This window comes from Podarcis cretensis, assembly GCF_951804945.1.
Source record: "Podarcis cretensis genome assembly, chromosome: 10".
NCBI classification, from domain to species: domain Eukaryota; kingdom Metazoa; phylum Chordata; class Lepidosauria; order Squamata; family Lacertidae; genus Podarcis; species Podarcis cretensis.
The window spans coordinates 41,091,934-41,113,827 of NC_137179.1; the positions used below are offsets into that span (position 1 = coordinate 41,091,934).

The 21,894-nt window shown below is 41.7% G+C and overlaps 1 protein-coding gene across 1 annotated transcript in view; it reads right to left on the bottom strand.

Annotated features, from left to right (window-relative positions):
- The window catches only part of TMTC2 (transmembrane O-mannosyltransferase targeting cadherins 2), a 203,526-nt gene extending 183,029 nt beyond the window's left edge, over positions 1-20,497 (bottom strand). Inside the window, exon 1 of the mRNA XM_079991822.1 lies at positions 19,923-20,497. Within this exon, the coding sequence (XP_079847948.1) occupies positions 19,923-20,005 (83 nt within the window). The 5' untranslated portion in view covers positions 20,006-20,497. The remainder of the gene's footprint in view (positions 1-19,922) is intronic.
- Between the last annotated feature and the right edge of the window lie 1,397 nt (positions 20,498-21,894).

Genomic DNA, 21,894 nt, shown 5'->3' on the forward strand with positions numbered 1-21,894 from the left:
AGAAACAGCATGCCACCTATACCACCCAATGGGAGCAATATAAAATGCTCTTAGAAGCAGGCTTCAGTGGTGATTGAAATATGACTTGTGTACAACTTTGCTAATGTCCTTGAGATGCCGTGGCAAAAGCTTCACTTTGTTTTATTTCCAGCTCTGCTTAGAAATGTGTCAAACACTATATAAAACTTATGGCCAGCCTCCCCTCTCCCAAAGTGAATGCCAACACAGATACGGAGTTCCTGGTTAGAAACATTTTTAAAGGCCCTCAAGTGCTGTAGTGTAAACTACCCTTCGCTTCAAATTTTTGCAAATAAACACGCTTGAAATAGAGAAACTTATACTTCCCTAAAGCTTCCCATGAAAGTATTATGTCATTATGTTTATTTATACAGATTATTTTTGAAGATATCAAATGTACCAGGCTAACCCACTCTTCTACCACTTGATTATATTTGTTAAATACGGTTGCAACAATTTGCAGCCTTACTTTCCTATAACTGACAATGGCAATGAGATCCCAAAGCCAGATTTTGCTGGGCTTGCTTTGTCACAAGCCCTGGCTGTGGTCTGCGGTATACCCCACAAGAGATTCCCTAAATACAGACAGACTTTGTTGTTCTTCTGCAGAATGAAACTGCTTAAATAAAACTGGCCAAGGGTTAGCTCCCTCTATTCAAGTGCAGCACAGTAAATTCCGTTCTACGCCCCAGGTTGCTGCTGCCTTTTGTCCCCATCTCACACCACAGGTTCAGCTAATGCAGTTTTCACTATGACCCAAACAAGCCAAGGCTTTATCTCTACCTGAAGGTCAGCAACAGCTTTATGAGTCATCACAGTAACTGGGGCTACTAACAGCAACTGCTGCCAAAATGCTGGTGTGGACCCAATACCTAACACTCACACACCCCAAAGTGTATAACTTGTTGCACTACCTCTATAATTCATACCTCTATGATTCTAAGAGTCACACAAAAGTTATTTGATATTCAAGAACCAATGCAACAAAAATTCTGGGCTTCCTAAGTAGCCCAAATGAGAAATACACCTATTGTCACCTATTAATTCCACAGGTGTTGCTAATCTCTCACCGATATTCATAGAATCTTCAGCCCACAAAAGTGTGGTTCCATCACTTGAAAATTGTTATAGTGCAATGTTGTCAATGCTGTTGCTGCCTAATCAGAAGCAAGTCTTGTTGAGTTCAGTAGGGCTCAGCCCAATTAGTTAGAAGGCTTTTGTGACTCTTACTGGGTCTATGCAGCAGAAGGAAGTGGGAATGAGCAGCTCATCTTCTTAACACCTCAGAGTGCAAGTGGAGGCCAAGGCATACCATTTTTAATGCCTTTCCTCATTAAAAAATAAAGATGCAATTTTAAAAAAACTGGATCTATATGGAGTGCCAGTTGGAGATACCAACTTTTCAGCCAGCCATTTAGCTGTTCCTTCTATTTGTGTGAGCAAATATTATTAGCAGGTGGTGATATTTTTCCTCTATGCTGTCAAGACCTGTCCCTGGTGATTAAAAAAGGCTAGAGTGGGAAATTTAGGCCACAAGCTTCCTGGTCAGATAAGGAGCCCTGGTTAAAGAGCAGCAGAAACTCTGGAAAAAATTTTTTGTCCTGTGGTAGCTGCCTGGGATAATACTGCCATTTATGAAAGTAGAAAATGTGCGATATTAGAATCACACACACCCTAGAGCCTGCCTGGCACAAGAGCAGGATATCTAGGGCTCTTTACTGATGTCTGTGTTAATACTGGCAGCAGTCCCAGGATATCTGCAGTATTAACGTAGGGAGGTCTTCTTGTACGGGCTTAAGGGCTTCCTGTGCTGGCATCAAGAAGACTTATAAATTACTCAGCACTTATTATGCACTGTCAAGAAATTAGACTAGGACAAAGCATGCCTAACCATAGGCTGCCGTCTAAATTGTTACAGTTTGCAAATGAAGGGACTTGTTTGCATCAGAGCCTTTGTAACACTTTTCCTTTAGAAGCTGCTGGATACTAGCTTTCAGCCTTTTAAAAGAAACCCTAGCAACTAGCATTTTAGGAATCAGTAAGGAGGAGGGCAAGCGTTAAAGAAAGCATAATTTACAAGAAACTGCAACTGTAGCATTTTAAGCATTTATTTTTTTTCTAAGCCATTATTTGCATGTAACGATTTGCATTGTCACACAAATATTGTCAAACTGCAGCAGGGCTGGTTGCTAACCACTACAAATGCAATGTTAATTTACATTTCACATAGCCTTTCAAATACTGAAAGCCCTGCTTATCTAAATCTTGTGGGATTAAGCAAGCTTTAATTTACACTGTTCTTTCTAGCCAAGATATATGAAACCGTAAGATGACTTTCAGACACTTTATATGCTTTTTTTAAAAAAAGCATGTACAGTGTGAAGGAGACTGGGAAATGCTATGTGCGACAATGATCTCTTTACGGGGGGGGGGGGTGACAGACAGATTTAAATGGGTGTAAGAATGGGCGTAAGAAAATGTGGCTAGGATTTCACTTTATCTGATGGGGAACTAAACTATACAAGCTAGTGCAGAGCTTTCCAAACTGAGTGTGTCGAATGAAGTGTAGGTGTGTCGCACGAGCGCTCCCCATGCTCCTCCAGGGGCTGGAAAGAGGTTAGTTTAACTCCCCTTTTGCTAGTAAAACTGAATTACTGTGTTGGCAAAATGATGCATGTCTAAAAAGTGTGTCACCAACATGAAAAGTCTGGAAAGGTCTGAGCTAGTGTATAAAAACCAAGAATCAATATAAAGACAAAGCATACATTCAGACTTCAGTAGTCATTTAGTGTGTTCTTGTGACCCAATGTCTGTGCCTATGTCTATATGTACGCTGCTCAACTCTTCATTTGTGAAACATAATGGTATGAGAGGTGTTCACACATTATTATTCAACAAGTGTACAATCTGTGTACCTAGGTAACCAAGTATTTGAGGGGTACGCTCATACAGTTATTTACATGTAACGATCAGTGAGCATACAGCTCCCAGTATATACACATTTGATGCCAGCAAAAAAGAAAATGGCCTCAATGACACAAATTTTGCTGTTGAAGCAATCCCCTTTTATGGCAACAAGGCAAGGAATGCTGGGTCTGTTATACTTCCTAAAACAGTTTCCTATTAAGGTTTACCTTTTCGTTTTTCCTGCAGTGTCTAAATTCTTTAAACTCAAACACAAACTTTTAAAATCTGAAGGCAGACCTATTTAGGGAAGTTTTTAGGAAAGTTTAGGGAAGTTTTTAATATTTAATGCTGTATTGTTTTTAACACTTGATCAGAAGCCGCCCAGAGTGGCTGGGGAAACTCAGCCAGATGGGCAGGGTATAAATAGTAAATTATTACGGTATTTTTTATTATTATTATTATTATTATTATTATTATTATTATTATTATTATTATTTAAAATGAAAAAAACAACTTCTGTAACTATTATAACTATTCAAACATTGTGAAGGGTGTTGGTGCAGTCTGGTTGGCAATTACCCATAGCAAGACCTTCTCAGTAGTGGCTCCAGATTTATGGAATGCTTTCCCATTTGAGGTGCATCTGTCCCCCATGTATAATAATTTTTAAGCATTCATGTTCACCCAGGCATTTGGTGGCAGAAATATACTGGTCCTGGCAACAATATATCTATGAGGAACTGTTGTGGTTTTTACTTAACTAGATTTCAGCCCTTCCAACCAAAGGACTGGCAAACCAAAGCAGCAAACTAATGCAAACATTAGAAAAACAAGCATGAAAAGAGTTCAGCCTGGCCTGTTACCTGACATACTAGCATTCTATCTGTAGGATTTTCTCCCCTATGAAACAAAAAGGATGAAGTTTACACCACCCCAAAAAATAGCTATTCCAGTCACTTTTGCTAAACATACATCCTGAATTCAAACTTTTTCTACCAATACACATGCCAAGCAATTTTGACAACAAGACTGCATATAAACAAACAAAAATATTCTACATACATCATTCACACCATTTTCCAAGAAAGCAAACTAGAGATATTCTCTTTTTTTCTGCAGACTGAAGTCAGCCGCTTCATCCTCAATGATTCTGTGAACTTTAAAAAAGATGAATAATGTATGACTGTGCCTTAAATCACAATCTGAGTCAGGTATATGTGCCTGAGTATATAAACATGTTGCCCAAGAAGTCCTTATCAACAGAAACATGTTATGCCAGCAGTGAGGTGATGCTACTACACTGGCACAGATTCAAGGTTACGTGTGAAGACTTCTGGAAGTCAGAAAGATCTTGAAGAATTTCATCATAAAGTCATAATGTTATGCACCTATTACACCACTGGTACCCTCCATAATGTAGGACTCCAACTCCCATCAGTCCCAGCCAGCATAGCCAATGGTTGGGATTATGGGAGTTGTATTAAAACAACATTTGGAAGTCCCTTGTATTACAGGGACGTTTTAATGACACAATGCTCACATTGGTGTAACCAGGATTTATGTTGGGGGTGGCAGAACCTTAGTTATTTTTATTGATTTACTTGATTGCGGGGGTGGGACAGATGCCTCCTGCCCCCACCCCTGGCTACGTCCATGTCCATGGTTTGATATCCCTCAGACAGGTAGGAAGAGAAAGAGCAACAGCAACAAATGGACATGATGAAACATTCAGGTTTCATGCTCCGCGTTGCTTCTAAATATTCAAACTTCAGCATTTTATCTTGAAGATTCCTTAAATAGATTATGTCTTAGGTCAAAATTTATCACCTCACCCCGTATAACCTTAAGAAGACCCTTCAAAGACAGAAAATAATCCTGAACTAATAAAGTACTCAAACCCCAAAGTAATATCACTGCAAGTTCAATGGAGCCAGAATTTATAAGGCCTTGAAGAAGCCATTATTTCCAGTTCTTATAGCTGTACAGGTACTGATTTTTCCATGTCCAAAACCATATACAGGCCTGCCGCCGCCGCGCAATTTCTGTTCTCAACCTGAAGCAAAGTTCTTAACCCGAGGTACTATTACTGGGTTAGCGGAATCTGTAACCTGAAGTGTATGTAACCTGAAGCATATGTAACCCAAGGTACCACTGTACCGCAGCAGACACAATTATACACACATGGCATACTTCTTAGTGAACAAAAGTTCTAACGCTGCACCTCTTCATAGAGATGATTAAAAGATAAATTTGTGAGACACTCACAAAGTTACCTTTGAAATAAGCAAAATTTAAAATCACTCAAGATTAATTTAACCCCATTTAAGATCAAAACCTATTTCATACTTTCAAAGTGGCAGGGGGGGGGGAGAGGACTTAGCGAATCAGTGGAGATGGGCAGAATATTGCACAAGACTTGCATGCACTTGGTTCTGTATAGATTTTGTCTTGAGAGCGGGGAGGAAAGTCATTTTATTGTTAAAGGATAATTTTTGGAATTAAAATATTTCTCCTACAAGTCCCTTTTGCTATTACACAAGTATGTTTCAGTCAATGCCGTGTATAAAGGAGACATTCTCACCAAGCAGCTATCAGTTCAATCATTTCGAAGTGGTGCCTGCCAATAAATGTCTTCAAAAGGTCGGCAAACCTGCACCATCAACATGTGAAAGAGAATGCAAATGGCATGTACAATTTTAGAAAAGATGAGTGTACCTGTGCAATGCTACTGAAGCAGCAGAGATCTTTTCCACTCCTCAAAATAACCTCCTCAGATCTCCTTCAGCAAATATTTTCTACATGGCCCAAGCTGCATTTCTCTGTCTTTATCTCTGATTCACTTTCACTCTGACACACAACAACATCTTTAACTTCAGTTCTGCCTTTTCTTAGCTTCTAAGTGCTCCCTGAGCAAGGAAGAACTTTACTTAAATATTACGTGCAACATCTATTCCGCTACTGCTAGACTAGGTTTGAAATTGTAATACAATAATAGTAATGGCTACAAATGCTTTCTCTCCCTTTAACAAAACATATTTTCCAATGAGCTAATCCTAGTATTTATCAGGCTATATAGCTCACTGTGGGGTTGAAAAGAAACTCAATTATCTCACATCTCTCCACCACAGGGTAAGCCTTTGACAAAACCACTGCTAAGGAAGTACCCTGCAAAGGCACACGACATTTCTATGTACTTAATCTCATTAAAAGCCTTACTTCTTTGCACTTTTTATGCCTCAAAATATCATTTAGAAGCCACAACTGATGTCGTGATACAAAATTATGAGCATACCTACATTGAGAGTCATTGTCAAAGTAAGGTCTTTATCAGGAGTTGGGAACAGGTTTAATCCAGTGGGCTGAATCCTGAGCTGCACCACCCACCCCAGGGCCATTCTGACAGGTTAGTATGGTGATTCAACTGTCAATCACCTGATGCCACTAAGAGGTCAGGTAACCCAACTTCAAAGTAAAGATTGGGGAGTGCACTTGCAATATTTTCATTTCTTCCTTTTCAGCTGCACTTGAACTCAATCTGGGCTGCAAAGGAAGATGAAAGCAGGAATCGGCCGCACTAGAAAAGCCTTAAGAATTATTATTATTAATTATAGATATCATAGTCAAGAAGGAGAATGAAAAGACTGCCATACTGATTGGCTGGGTTTTGGGCAGTGCCTATATCAAGCTTTCCACATTTGGTGGGGAGGGGACTTTCAGAATAAGAAGTACAATATGTCCATCAACTGTAGTTGGCATGACAATACTACATAACTTCAAGTTACAAAGCTATTTTAAAAAGCAACTGAAGTCCTAGTGGTGCAGTAATAAAACTGTTAACACATTTGCAAAGCTAAGCAGGGTCTGGTCCAGTTTCAAATTGTTATGTTGAGATACAACGCAGGAGCACTGAAGGGTCTTGGACTAGATGACCCTCAGGGTCCCTTCCAACTCTACAATTCTATCAATTATCAATTATTATAAATTTGTGAATTGCCCTTAATCTGAAGATCCCAGGGCAGTTCAAAACAGAAAAATAGAAAAGGAGAATACAAACCAATGACCCCCACAACATATTTAAAAATCCATAGAGCATTAATCAGCTGGTTGAAAAGAAACAGGGTTGAAGGACAGGATAATAGGAAAATAAACAAAAAGAACACAGATTGCAGTATGTAATTCGATGCACAGAGTTAACCAGGCGAGGAAAGCAGTTCAGCCCTTGCCACAGTGACAATTCTGAATACAATGTAATAACGTAGGAACATTATATTACAATAAAGCAAAACTCCACCCTCAATGCTGGGAGACTGGTCCTCAAATCACAGGAGTCCTCCAGGAGAGGTTTGAAGAAGAGCTTGTGAATTACACTCCTGTCTAGGGCCCTTAAATATCACTACAAGAATAGGGGGGGTGTATACATACATAATGTAGCCATGCAGAACTTCAATGAAGGAGTATCAGATTACAGTAGTTGGAAAAGTAAACACCTGCTTCAGCTAAACATTGCAGAGACAGGAAAATCTTGGACAGCAACATTTAAAATTTTAGTCCTCATCTACATGCTGGACCAGTGGATTTAACTTTTTAAAATGCAAAACAGTATAAATAATTATATCCATCCACACAGGAAGGGGGGAAATGTGTGTCCTGTCAGTTGATTTAACACACAACCAGCTTTATTAGCAGACTTTTTTTTTAACCCAATCTCATTTTTCTTAAACCTAAAGTTTCCACTGTTAAAAAGAACACAACAGAACAATGTCCCAATCCCACATTCAGATCTTCAGAAATCTTTAAAACCACTGAAACCCGTTAACGTCAAAGGAGCTTGGATAAGAATGCAAAATGAGGCAAGCATTTCAGGCAAAGCAGATAGTAAGAGAATTGCAATTATATGGTGGGAAAGGCCATGAAAGCCTAGCGTGAATCTACTGAAAGGCAAGTGCACTTGCACTTTGAACAAAACAACTTCTGTGTCCTATTTTTACTAATGCATTTCTTTCCAACGAAAGCAAAAAGCATCAGTAATAATGTCACAGTCAAGCATTCCAAAGTTACAAATCCTAAACAACTGACCAATGCCATAATTACACTGGACAGTGAAATTCTCTTCCACAGACAGAGGAAAGGAAGTGCAAGGTTACAAAACAAGTTCCTGAACTTTGTGCTAAAATCTTCTTCAGAGAACCAAAATTCCACATACTCCTTTCTCCACTCCTCTTCACTACTGTCAAGGGACGACTGTCCCAAGTGTTTGTTGCCTAGTTGTGGGTCAAATACGCCAAACAGCAGCAGCAAGGCAGGTAGTCTTTATTCTTGATCAAGAATGGTGTCTTACCAACCTCACGGTTCAGGCAAGAGCCCAGAGCACCCAACATTCACATTTTTTCATTCATTTACTTAACATACCAGCTGTTACAGTGGTTACATGTTTATTCATGCTCCCCCAATCATATCTACCCAGCAAGAGCAGTTTTAACTTTTTGCCATAGTTTCAAGCTTCTCCCATTTCCATTGTCTCCAAACTACTGGTGTTCCAGACGGTTATCACATCCCACTGACTTCACCCCTCTGAAAGTAACTTCCATGGAAATCAAGAACAAAAATGAGTCTTGCAGCTGCTTGATGTCTTAACATTTTTACTGTTGTATAGACTATATAAATAAATATTTGGGTTTTGCTATAAGGCTACCCCTCTGAAATTTAATTCACTAGTCCTATCACAAGCCAACTCAGCTTCACTAGATTAACTCCCTTACACGGTGGGCAGTGTTTGAAACTCCCACTATTCTAGGTGCATTTTGCAATGGGGAATTTCATTAGCAAGAGCAGTTTCTGAGCTCTGGGAGCAGTACTGCGCCTAAGATTTCAGATTAAAACTGCAGAGTGGCTCTACTCCCTGTCACATGTGGCCTCCAACTGATTTTCCCCATAGGTGAATAGCCTTTCACAAGAAAAAACGGTTTAGGCAACATTTGGAAAGGTTGGAAATCTCCTCAGAGGTCAGCCATCATATTTCAGTGGTTGTTAGTGGACTGAGAGCCAGTGCTCACATGCCCTCAACTGAAATATTTAGTATCCCAGGAAGCTGCTACAAAACTGAACCTTCCCCCCCCCCAAGATGTCTGGTGTCCTTTAAAGGGTGAGGGACCCTTAAGTGGCAAAGAGGTACACAAACCTCCTCTCTCATGCATGCCTTAAGAACACCAAGAGCTTGATGTACAGAAATAAGGAGGAGACCAAACAGAGAGAAAAACATCACTACCTGCTAATATATTTACCCACTGATCAACAAGCTGTCAGAAGAACCAGCTCAATTTTCTCCTTAAAAAAAAGGGGGGAATACATGTATAAGCAAGGATGGAGAAACTATAGCCGTCCAGGTATTCCTCACCATTGGCTAGCTCCCAACATTCGTGGCCATTGGCCATGCAGGATTTCAGCTGGTAGAAGGTGAAGTCCAACAACATCTAGAGAACCACAAGTTCCCCACTCCTAGCATAGAGGATCTCCTGTTACTAGAGACATAAAATGTCATAGTTAATATAACATTAGCCTCCTTAGTTACAGAAGATATTAACATTCAGGTAGTGTTCACACATCACACACCATATGTAATTATTTGCTGTGAAAGAACAGCCTCCTACTTTGCTCCAACCCTAGCACGAGCAACAAACCTTGCTCCATTATTCAGCATTCTTTCTGAACCAGAAACTGTGGTATGTTCAGGGGAAAGAAGCAAATCATGATTCCCAAGTCAAATGTAATGCTGCCAGGGATCATGGTTTGTTGCTCCTTATCACTGTAGGAAAGGAGCAAAACATGAGTGATGTCCACATTCACTGTAAACCATTAAATATAAAATACTTTATATAAGTATGTCTCTAGCAGGCAGCAAATATGGAAATCAAGGTCATTGGTAAAACAAAGGCAAGTGATGTGCTGCTCAAAAGTACCATTCAAGTCCTTGCTTTGAAAATTCAGCCCTGAATAGAAGAAAACAGGCCTTGGTCAGCTAAACCAATTTCAATATATAACATTTTTAAAAAAGAAGACAACAGGAGGTGCTAATCTCCAAGGGACTAACTGCTATTTAAAATTGGCAACCCATTTCTAAAATGCTAGCATCAAGTGCGCCAGATACTTTAATAAAGCAACCATGTTAATTTTTGCAATGGCAATTTACATATGCTTCTATAAGCATGTAATTATCTCCACTCAAATTGAAAAAGATGGTCCAGGCAGAGAATTCAGTATTATCTAGATACTTAAAGCAGAACAGAAGTCATAAGCATAGGTCGTCCTAACCACAACCACAAAGATCTATGCTAGGTTTTAAGCATCACTGGCCACTCATAAGCCTGAAATACATTCTAGCTAACCAGAGTCAAAGTTCAACATCTCCTTTGTCTAACAACAGCTCCATGAATAGAGAAGGAATCTTGCAGGCCAGCCCAGTTGTCTGTTAGAAATGTTTTGTACTCCCATGTGGAAAATCCTGGTTCAATTACCTGTCAGTCCTTGCTTCAAGGACCAGCTGGTTTGGGAGACTTTCTGATGCAGCCTTCGTGGCTCTTGGGAAGGAGGAGGGTTACAAGTAATTCAGCAATTACTTTACAAAAGTCTTAGGGGAGTTCTACCAAGAGAATTCAACATCTGATTCACTCTTGTCTGACAGAAGGAAAGGCAAAAATATTGACCTTCAGAGTTTACGGTAAGTAGTGTGTCCTGTGATTCATTAACATTATGGCTGGTCTTTAAACAAACATTCTAAGACATAATGCTGATTTGCAAGGCATCCTGCTGCATGAAAACATGTCATTATTATGATGAACATTTGACAAGACAAAAAATATTGTCATACGGCACTCTGCCAAAATGAATAGCTTACCTGATGTAAAGTAACACATTTATGGTAAGAAAAGACTGCTTGTCTTGAAAAGGGAATCAGAAACGTTATACTGCATTAACTCGGAATCCCATCTTCAAAATCCATTTTCTCTATTTTTTTCAGAGTTCCTCAGCAACAAAAAAAGCACTACAAGTATCACCTTCCAAGGAAGAATACATTAAAAACTATGTGAGCACAATATCTAGCAAAGTATATAAAATAACAATTCTATTTAAATTCCCCTTCCACTCTTTAGACCACCATCAAAGCAACGTTATCTGTAAAATATCACTTGGGTACAAAAGTTACCATGTTGAACCAAACTTTGAGCAATGTGCTGAAAGGCAAGAGCCTTGCATGGCTTTCTGTCAACATGACAACCTGCCTACACAATCTGTTCAGCCCTTTTGAAAAGAGATACGAAGAATTCACATGGTCAGTCATGCGAAAGAGGAGACACAAAGAGTTCAAAGGTTGCTAAACCTTAATGGTCAACAAGACCACCATAAACAGTCAAGGAGTGTTGCAAACTAGCTTGTGGATCCAGAAGGTTAGTGACTAAGAATTATGCACATCCAGTAAATATTTAAATTCAAAGTTGTGTATTTCATGGTTTTTCAAGTAAATAGTATTTTTATAGTTAAAAATACAGAAGTTCGTGACTAACCATAACAAAGCCACTTGTTTCAGTTACAAACCCTTGCTCAGAGAGACCTGCTACTTCAGCCACCAGTAACTCTTAGACAGCACATTGGAACATTTAAAAGAAGAAAAGCTAGGTAACAAGGAAATGAAGAAGTAATGAAGCACACAACTCCAATCCCTGTGTGAAGAGGCTATTTCCAGCAACCATTCTTCTTGGAAAATTCATGCACTCAAATAAAGGTTAATACACTAGCAACTCTATCAATACGAGAGCATAAATCGTATAAATACAAATCCTTTGGTGTATTGCTTCAACCAGCTTATCAAGCGATAAAGTCTACAAGATATTCAAGTCTGCAATTCTAACGCATTTACTAAGACCTAAGCCCCACTGGAGACAGGTCTCTAATAATGCCTCACATCACAGCTATTTAAAATACATGCGGTAAAGATAGAGCTGTAGCACATGTGCACCTCAATACTGAATACAACTGCCGCAGTTCAGAGCCCTCTCCTCCTTGCTGGGCAACACTTTGCTTTTTAAACTGTGAAGAGCTTAAAGAGCTGTTTGGGGGCTTACCGTGACAATATTGTTAGCAAAGCCAGCTGCACATATTTGTCCGCCTCTGCAATCAGCATTGCTTATTATGACCAGCTGAGCATGGTCTGGGTACAATAGCAGCTCACACTTTGAGAAGGGTGCAGCTAGCACACTAGGCTCACCTGAACTACAGTTTGACTTAAGACAAACTTCACTTGAATGTGCATTTCACATACAACTCATCAGCAGATATCTGAGCAAAGCACAAACTGAATCCTGGGTAGCACTCGGTTTTCATGTCAGCCACTTGGATTAAATAGGATTTTAATCATACCACTGCATTTTCCAGCATGTTTATACAAGTAGACAAGAACAAACCTCACATTATTAGCTCTTAGAACTCAACAGTTACAGCTGTAGGGTATGAGTGGAACCGTTATGCTTTTTTGTTCCTTTATCATCCTCCAATACATAAATTGGAACAAGAGAATTGGCACCTCCCTTTAAACAAGGTCTTCTGCAAATATCGCCTAAGGCAGGTGTCCCACTCTATATACCCACCTGGTTTCTATAGCTTATTGTAATACTTCATTTCATGGCAAACTCTTACACTACTTCTTGTACTTTTCTTCCCAATGTCAATTTATCTCTAATTTTATTGGATGTATGCCTCCATGCATCCCATTGGGGTCATGCTCAAAAATTTGGCGATGTCTGAGCTCTGATCAGAGGCAAGATACAAAACAGTTTTTGCATAGGAATACTTACTTGCTAGGGACGCGGGTGGCGCTGTGGATTAAACCACAGAGCCTAGGACTTGTCAATCAGAAGGTCGGTGGTTCGAATCCCCACGACGGGGTGAGCTCCCGTTGCTCAGTCCCTGCTCCTGCCAACCTAGCAGTTTGAAAGCACACCTCAAAGTGCAAGTAGAAAAATAGGTACAGCTCCAGCGGGAAGGTAAACGGCATTTCCAGTTCTCCAGAAGCGGCTTAGTCATACTGGCCACATGACCCAGAAGCTGTACGCTGGCTCCCTCAACCAGTAAAGCGAGATGAGTGCCGCAACCCCAGAGTCAGCCACGACTGGACCTAATGGTCAAGGGTCCCTTTACCTTTACTTACTTGCTGGTAAAAGTGCCACCCTTCCTATAAGGAACCCAGCACTCAATTGTCCTTTAAGATGAAAGGTCAAATGTAATAACATGGGGCAGGATTTACCAGCAAGCCCAAAAGAAGAAGGCCTGCACATGAACTTCTGCTTGCACAATGTGGTTTTAAACCCCTCCTCCCACTTCATGCTCTTTGAAATTAGCTTGGGGTGTGTGTCAGAAGACACCCCCCTTCAGAACACCACATGGGGGGCGGAGATGGGGACTCATTCCTCCTGTCAAGCCGCAATGCTTGCACAGGTGGAATGTTCATGATAGTGCAAAATTTAATTCAACCCAGGGAAATCCTGTAATGAAGACACAGTATCCACACCATTACATACATCTACAGAAATGATACAGTGAGTTGTATTAAACCAAATTCTACTCAGAGTAGATCCACAGGAATTAATGACTCTAATTTGTCCATTAATTTCAATGCGTCTACTCAGGGTAGAACTAAAAGTAAATGCCACCCATTAAGTTTTTAAAAACCATAAGAATTAAGAGATAGATGGCTATCTATTGTTCTCTGGTTCTTACACTCTTTCTTCCATTGTATGTATTGGATCAGTTGTCAGATACAGTGGTACCTTGGTTCTCAAACTTAATCCATTCCAGGAGTCCGTCCAACTCCCGAAACCATTCGAAAACCAAGGCGCGGCTTCCAATTGGCTGCAGGAGCTTCCTGCACTCAAGCGAAAGCCGTGCCAAACATTCGGCTTCTGAGAAACATATGCAAACCGGAACACTTACTTCCGGGTTTATAGCTTTGGGGAGCCAATTTGTTCGGGAGCCAAGCCGTTCAAGTACCAAGATACCACTGTAATGTCTTTTTGTGGCACGACAAAGAGAGGAACTGAGCAATAGCATACTAAGCTTAAAAAGGTAAAGGACCCCTGACAGTTAAATCCAGTTGTGAACAACTCTGGGGCTGCAGAGCTCATCTTGCTTTACTGGCCAAGGGAGCCGACGTTTGTCTGCAGACAGTTTTTCCGTGTCATATGGCCAGCATGACTAAGCCACTTCTGGCGAAATGCCATTTACCTTCCCACTGGAGTGGTACCTATTTATCTACTTGCACTTTGACGTGCTTTCAAACTGCTAGGTTGGCAGGAGCTGGGACCGAGCAACAGGAGCTCACCTTGTTGTGGGGATTTGAACTGGCGACCTTCCGATCGGCAAGCCCTAGGCTCAGTGGTTTAGACCACAGCGCCACCCACACCCCTGTTACTAAGCTTGTACTAAGCTTACAAAATTTTAATCGGGATAATCACGGCATATAATGTACCATTTAAATTTTTTAGTAAGAATTGTTTCTTAAATCTCTAGAACCAAGCTCAGGTGATAGATTAACACATTTCTTTACACTTTTTTAAAAATTATGAGGTTCTATGCAAACTGTATCATTAAACTGATCTAATAAAAATGTGCTTCATAATTACTTGATAGCCTTTAAGAAAGTTATGGTGTGACGTGTAGCCAAACTTTGTGAAAACAGCAATATTTACCTTTTCATGCAAGTCATCTTGAAGTTGCTTTAATTAGCACTACAAAAATGACGTTTAACTGGTCTCTTCTAACCGATGAATTAGTTGACTAAATGTAAATGTATCTACATCTCACCGAAACCCCAGTGTGTCTTCTAATGAAACAGGATAAAATGAAATAATTTATACCCAAGTAAAAAAAAATACTGTTAAAAGAAATATTTTTCTTTCTTCAAACTCCACTACAGATTAAAATTTGGTCCCAACTGAATACTAACTTAACTGGCCAATTTATAAAGCCAATAAATCACTTGAGCAACTTAAAAATAGCATCTGATACATATTTGCCTGCAGTGAAGTGCTTTCACACATTTCAAAAGACAGCAAAATAGAAAAACAATGCCTCATACTTTTCTCTCTCTTTCTTTTCCTAACTTGTTAAAAAGAAAATACAAGCATTTCTTTAAAAGTGAGGTGCATGCATGAGATACCTTTGAAACATTACAGAAGTAGTGAAAAAATGACACACCATCTCTGGGAACTTGTGAAAGCACTCAGAAATGTGGTAAGTGAAGTTGCAGAATGAAAAATCAATGCCCATGATTGCAGAAACTAAGTTTCAAAGACATAAGTTTTGTAAGAAAAGTTTATCATGCAAGGTTAAAGGGTAATATAATGCTTTCCTTAGAGTGTGCAGCTTGTTGAGCATTTGAGTGTATACTGGAATGCAGTACTTCAGTGGATCTGCATGGGTGTTTTTAGATTATCGCTGCAATTATTTATGATTGCCAGTATCCTAAGACACCAAATCTTACACAGCAACAATCACTTTTATACAAATCACCCATATATCTCAACTTAAATAATGACCTGCCAACTATTTCAAATTTTTAAAAGTTTTCAAAGTATGGTAGTTCAACTGATGCAGTAGGCATCTTTAACAACCATGATGAACACACAATTCTAAGAGAATGTACACTAAATTTTCCCTTGCCATTTTGCTTCCAAGTGGGAACAAACTCACCTCTTGCCAGACCTCACTTTCCCTTTCTCCCATATATCAAGCCTTTGAAAATACTGCCACATTCCCCCCCCCTCTGTATTTAACATGTCCCATTATCTTTGGTCACTCCTTTAATCTTTGCAGATGACTCAGAATATGTGGAATTTTAGAACTACAGAAGGCGGCATGGGGAGGGGGGCACTGGCTACGCAATGATTACTAAACCCCATATGCATTTCTCAGGAACAGAGAGGTGCTTTTCTCTGTATCATATCTTTGAATTGGCAGTCCTTAGTTTCATGTTTCAGCAACTGGACCGGTCATATGGATACAAGCAAGTATTTATTTTCCCCTCTTGCCATGCCTTCATCCATTCTTCCCACATACATTGTGTATGTCAGATCTTTTCAAACTCCTCTTTAAACTCAATAATGAATTGACTTCGTTTTCCTTAAAATGAGATTTGGCCTCAGAATAAATGATTGTTTTGAGACGGTAAGTAACTTCATTCCAGGCGAGTAATGCACATTGTTTTCCATTACTTTTTATCATTAAGAAATTGATCTTGCTGTAAAGAAGGTTTTATGACACCATTTAATCTTTGCCAACCTACTAAAACACAGAATGCAATTACAGACACCTTTTATATAGCAATCTTGGTCACTGTATCAAGAAGAAAAACAGTCTAAGTCAATGTCACATCTGATAGAACAGAAAACCTGAAGGCTTTGGCACTGCTCTTATAAGTGATCATCAGCTTCAAAGTTTATATGCACAATTTTGATTCAATTTAACTTGGACGTATGATCCATATCCCACCTGGAAGGCAGTATCCCACAGCTTCTACTCAGTTCACATTTCATCGAGTTACATTCTAAGAAAGCTCCTGATGGTCCACACAACCCTGTGATTGTAGTTAAAATATTTTAGGTCTGGGAGTTTCACTTTTTAAGAAAAGATTTGCAGTGGTGAACTAGAAAAGCATTTGCTAGTTTGCAGTTTTCAACTCTCCTTCCTTCCCAATGTAATTGAAAATGCGGTAATTAACTGACCTACTCTACAGCATAATCAATAATTTCAGTTCACACATGCCAATGAATTTCTAAATCCAAGAGGTGTTTATGTCTTTAGCTTTTAGACAAATTAAACAAACCTGCAGCTTAAATGTCATTTATCCAACGCAAGATTAATGCTAAACTGGTACTGCTGGGATTAACAGAAAGAAAGAAAAAGAGATGGCCTGCAATTAAATTGCCACTAACATTCTGTAAGAGCAATCATGTCAAAATCAACAAAGAGCTTGACCTCTACATCCATGATGTTCAGCAACAGCAATACAATTTTAGGAGAATTAAACTGGCAAAGAGCACTAAATTCCCAATCAGTGTCCTCAAGCAACCTTGATAATGCAGCCCCTAGATAATGCAGGAGGCAGGGCTGCAAAAAATATCCACATCCTTAGGTACCATCATCACATATTTAGGCAAGCCAGCAACCAGGTGCACAGGATTTTTCCAACTCCGACGATGTATGTTTACTTATGGCTATATTGATATCCTCCAACTACTGTAATACTGCATATTAACACCTGTAAGTATCTGCCAGCATTAGCAGAGTTATTAGGTCTTATTTCAAAAGCTTTTATGCTGCTTTTCCATAAAACTGCACAAAGCAGTGTATAATCATTAAACAACTTTATACACCCATTAAAAGACCACTAACACACTAGAACACAGTTAATGGTTTTCTTAAAAATTTGGAAATAGAAAAGATCATGATCTGTAAAACTGGGAAATCCTTTAGGGTTAAGTTGCTGAACTGCTAATCTGCAATGGCTAAGAAGGAAACACACAAGTTGCATTCAATTTTTGTAGAAGGAAAAAGAGCAAATCGTGCCTTTATCCTACTAGTAACTCCCAAACTGTGACAGGTGCTGCAGTGCCCTGCAAAGCAGACCAAAATTCAGGATTAAGCAACTTAACTGACTTAAGTACAACCAGTTTATGTCCCAATGCAAATGGTCCTTCAATGCTAGAATAGATCATTTCCCTTACTATTTGCCTGAAAGTTTGAGGCATGTTTTCTGGCAACAGTTATGCTGCTCTAGCTCTTATGTCTGCGTTTATGCATCATCTCTGAACACAAACACATGACTGAATAATATCTTTGTAGCCACAGTAGAACTCTGTTGACAACAATGTAACTGAATGAATATATGAAGTCAGAACTGCCAATGTACCATTTGTAAGATCCACTTAGTTTGGACTTTTCCGACACTGTGGTGCTTGATTACTCCCATATATGAGAATTCAAGGGGCATCCCCTCAATACAAAGGCACTCTGCTGAAAGGCAGTTCACCCTAACCCAGGGGATCTATTCAGTTTCCAAACAGAGAGGGACTGATGAAAAGCTGTCAAAGTAAATCTATGCTCACTTTTTGGATGGTTTAACGCCAATGGAGCATGCAAACACCCCAAGATGGCTCATAAATTCAGCCAGGCGTGCTGCTCTCCCTAATATATTTTAATTATGCATCTGTTTTAATTGTAATCAGAGTAAGTCACCGGAAAAGGCGCAAATTGGAATTTTCTCTAATTGCTAATACAGCTTCTCAGTAGTGCCTAAGCACTTGTCCATTTTAAGGGGAGGCAGAAGCACCCAGAACAACTGTGACATTTTCTAGAACTCGATGCAGTTTTCTTCAGCCACACGGTTCACTTCTCATTAACTGTCTGAACTCAAAAGAGCCAAATTCAAGTCCTGGGGGGCTTCATCTTTGCTAATTAGCATAAAGGAATGTTGAACATACAGGCTGGGGAGCAGAACAGAAGAGCTTTCAGGAAGAAAAGCTGCTCAGCAGATCTTCAGAGGACAAATGCGCACACGAACACAAACATGCAAACACAGCTAACATGCAAACACAGCCAAACTGATGATTTTCAAGTAAGCACTGCCCCTGTGAGCAAAGTTAAAGCAGAGGTTCCTATTCCAAGGCTCAGTTTCAGGCAGGGATCAATGCACTTTAGCTCCAGAACAAGCATTTTCAATGACAGGGCAACTTCTATGCAACAACAGCATGTACTGAGTACCTTCCCCTTCAACACTCATTAACTACAAAGAAACTTGGGCACATCTGTGGGCTTTAAATGGAAGGGGTTCCTAGTTAGAAAGCCCAGTTTCCATTCAGCTTGGACACTTCTCCCTTTAAAAATTCAGAGCATCCCTGTCCCTTTAATACACTTACAAGCGCAAGGGAGTTTAAGTGTCAAATGCTCCGGAAACAAGAGCATCAAGAGAAACAAGTTGAATCCATCCCCCTTCAAAAAGCAATGGCTTTGTGGATGAAAGAGGGAAAGGGTTTGTTTCTAACCCAAACTTAACACCATTGAATGATCAAACTGGTTGGCAGGGTGAGGACAGATGGAGAATGTTTTCCTTTTAGAAAATCGCACATGTGTGTATGGAATTATTACCCAAAGAACAAAGATTTCCCTTCCCCCCGAACTTCCAAAAAGTGACCAGAAAGGGTGATCTTGGCAAAGGCATAATGAGAGAAAGAATTAAGAGATTTAGTATGGAAGGAGTTTGCCTGCACTCCTCGCTTGCTCAGCTGTACCAGGGGACCTATGTTCCCCGACCCTTTCCAGCAACCTAACTTGACAGCCAGCCCTGCAAACTGCGTCTCTCCACTAGGGTGGGCAGATGGTAGATCGGGATCTACCGGCACATCGCTGCTAACCAGGAGTGGAACGGATTGCAAGTTCAGCTCAGGTACCGGGAACAAATCCGTAGCCGGAGAATGTCCTCAAAGGCACCCAAGCGCCTCCATTCTAACTGCGTGCCTGTTGTTGTTGTTGTTGTTGTTGCACCTGCCTCTGATTGGTAGATTCGAGCGCAAAGCGAAGTCGATCCGGGAAGCCCTGAACTCTCTTCCCAGCCCTCCTGAGCCGAAATTACCCAAGGGAAAGGCAGGCGCGAGAGAGAGAGAACGCGCAAAGGAAGAAAAGGTGCGATGAAATCCGTAAAGCGTTAAGGCGGGGAGAGATAATCGGATTAACCCTTCTTCCGCAGGTGAGAGCGCGGATTAGAGGAGGAGGAGGCGGCAGTCCGGGCAAGGAAAGTTGTGCGTTGTGTTTTCACAGCCTCGCACCAAAGCCCACGGCCCAGAGAGCGCGCTCCCTTTGGAGCTGCCGGCGAGCGCGACCGAGCCGGACGCGCCCCCCGAGCAGGAAGCCCCGAGTCCGCCTCTGCTTCTTCTTCCTCCTCCGCCACCACCTACCTGTCATCGTAGCAGAAATCCGCGCCGAGCGTGTTGAGATAGAGGGCGAGCCCCAGGGCGCTGCTCACCAACTCCGCGATCATCTCGCCGCCGCCGCCGCCGCCGCCGCCCTCCGTCTTCTCCCCCTTCGCCGCCGCCGCCGCCTCCCGCCGGCCGCGCAAAGCATCCGCCGCGCGCGCTTTCCCTGACGCCCGCTGCTCCGCTGCCTCGCTCCACTTTCTCCGCCGCTCGGTCCGCTCAGCGAGCGCCCGGCATCCCCCGCTTTCTCTCGCTCGCCCAGGCAGTCAGTCAGCGCTGCCGCCGCCGCCGCCGCCGCCTCGCCGCTTTTATTGTTCCTCGCTCGCTCGCTCCCCCTTTTTACCCCATGACTAGCCGGGGCTGGGCAACCGCCGGAGAGCAAAGCTGGCCGCTCCGCCCCTGCGCGAAAGAGAGAGAGAGCGAGAGCGCGCTGTCCGCCCGCCCGGCTCCGCTCTTCTTCGCCGGCTCCTCCGCGCGCCTCGCCGCCCTGAGGCCCCTTCGCGGCTCAACTGGAAGCGCCGCTGCCGAGGCTCTGAGAGCGCCCGCGTGGGGCTCGGCGAGGCTCCCATCGCGCTTGCGTGCCGCCCCGCCCTCCTCGCGCTCGGACCGCCTCCGCCCCCGCCCCTCGGCCTCCCCCGGACCCCGCTTCCCTCCCTTTTCCCCTCCCTCCCTCCCTCCCCGCGCGGGCGGGCGCGCGCGCTCCGTTAGCTGAGGGGCTGCCGCTCCTGCCCCGCCCACTCCCTTCCCCCCCCCTTAGTTTCACGCTGGAAGCGGGGGGAGGCAAAATAGGTTGCTGCTAGAGGGGAGCCCAAGGTGGCTGGCTGCGTCCGCGACTGGCACAGGCTCCCCTCCTCTCCCCGCCCGTTCCGGAGCAAGCCAGGTGGAAACTCGTCTCGCCCCAGCGAGGAAGGATGCTGCCGAGGCATCTGTGGGGGTGGCAACCTGGCAGGGCATCGCATTGTTCTGCACTGGCTGCTTTGTCGCACCTCTGTGGCCGGGCTGTGTTTCTTAAAAGTGTCCTGAAGTGCAAGCTGGTTTGTTGGGGGAAGGGGCTTGGATGCAGAAGGGGGGAAATACCTCCCAAACAATAATGGTATTTTTTTGTTTTTCTTTTTCTTTTAAAAGCCACAATGATCCATTATTGTTTATTGAAAAGATTCTAAACTGCATTGTTTTTATTGCTTTCTTTTAAACTTTGCAAACCGTCCATTTCTTCAGGTTGGGTCTTTCTGAGAAAGGCATCTGAAATCCTTTACAGTAGTTCTCGCCCTCATCGTTACCCTTTATCAATTTATGTGCTGTTTAGTGCTAAATAGGATTCTAAGTGGATTGCAGATATATAAAGCAATCAGAGAAGCATTACAATATAAACATCTGTAATTAAAACAAGCAATAAAACAATCACATTCATTGCTGCATGACAATAATGCTGTAATGTCAATAGGATAATTTATGACGCCAATGCAATACGCGTTGTCAATTGCTGGGGGAGGGGACATAAAACAAGAAAAACTTTTTTTAAATATAGCACTGTAAAACAAAAATGCAGACTAAAAATGCAAATGCCACCCCTGGGCAAACAGGAACATCTTAACTAGCCCCTCTAGTCTGTGTGTCTAGAATGAAAACTACATATTTGGCATACATGATTGGGGGTTTCCAGAGGGTGTGAAAACAACATACGGTATTAGTCCTTTAGCCAGTGTCAGGTTATTGTGCTGCTAATATTTTAAAGAGCTTGATCTCCCCCAAAGAAGCCACAATGTGGGAAGTGTCCTTCCGGCAGGTATACAAATATAAAAAATAAAAATAATAAAATAATTTCTGCCCCCACCTTTTCTCCATGTTTTATGCCAGTCATCTGCAATGAAAGTGTTTCTTCAAGTGGCACAGCAAGCGGTGCAGCAATTCACAAGAGCACTACATGCCCAGCTGCAGGATAGAAACCCTTTTA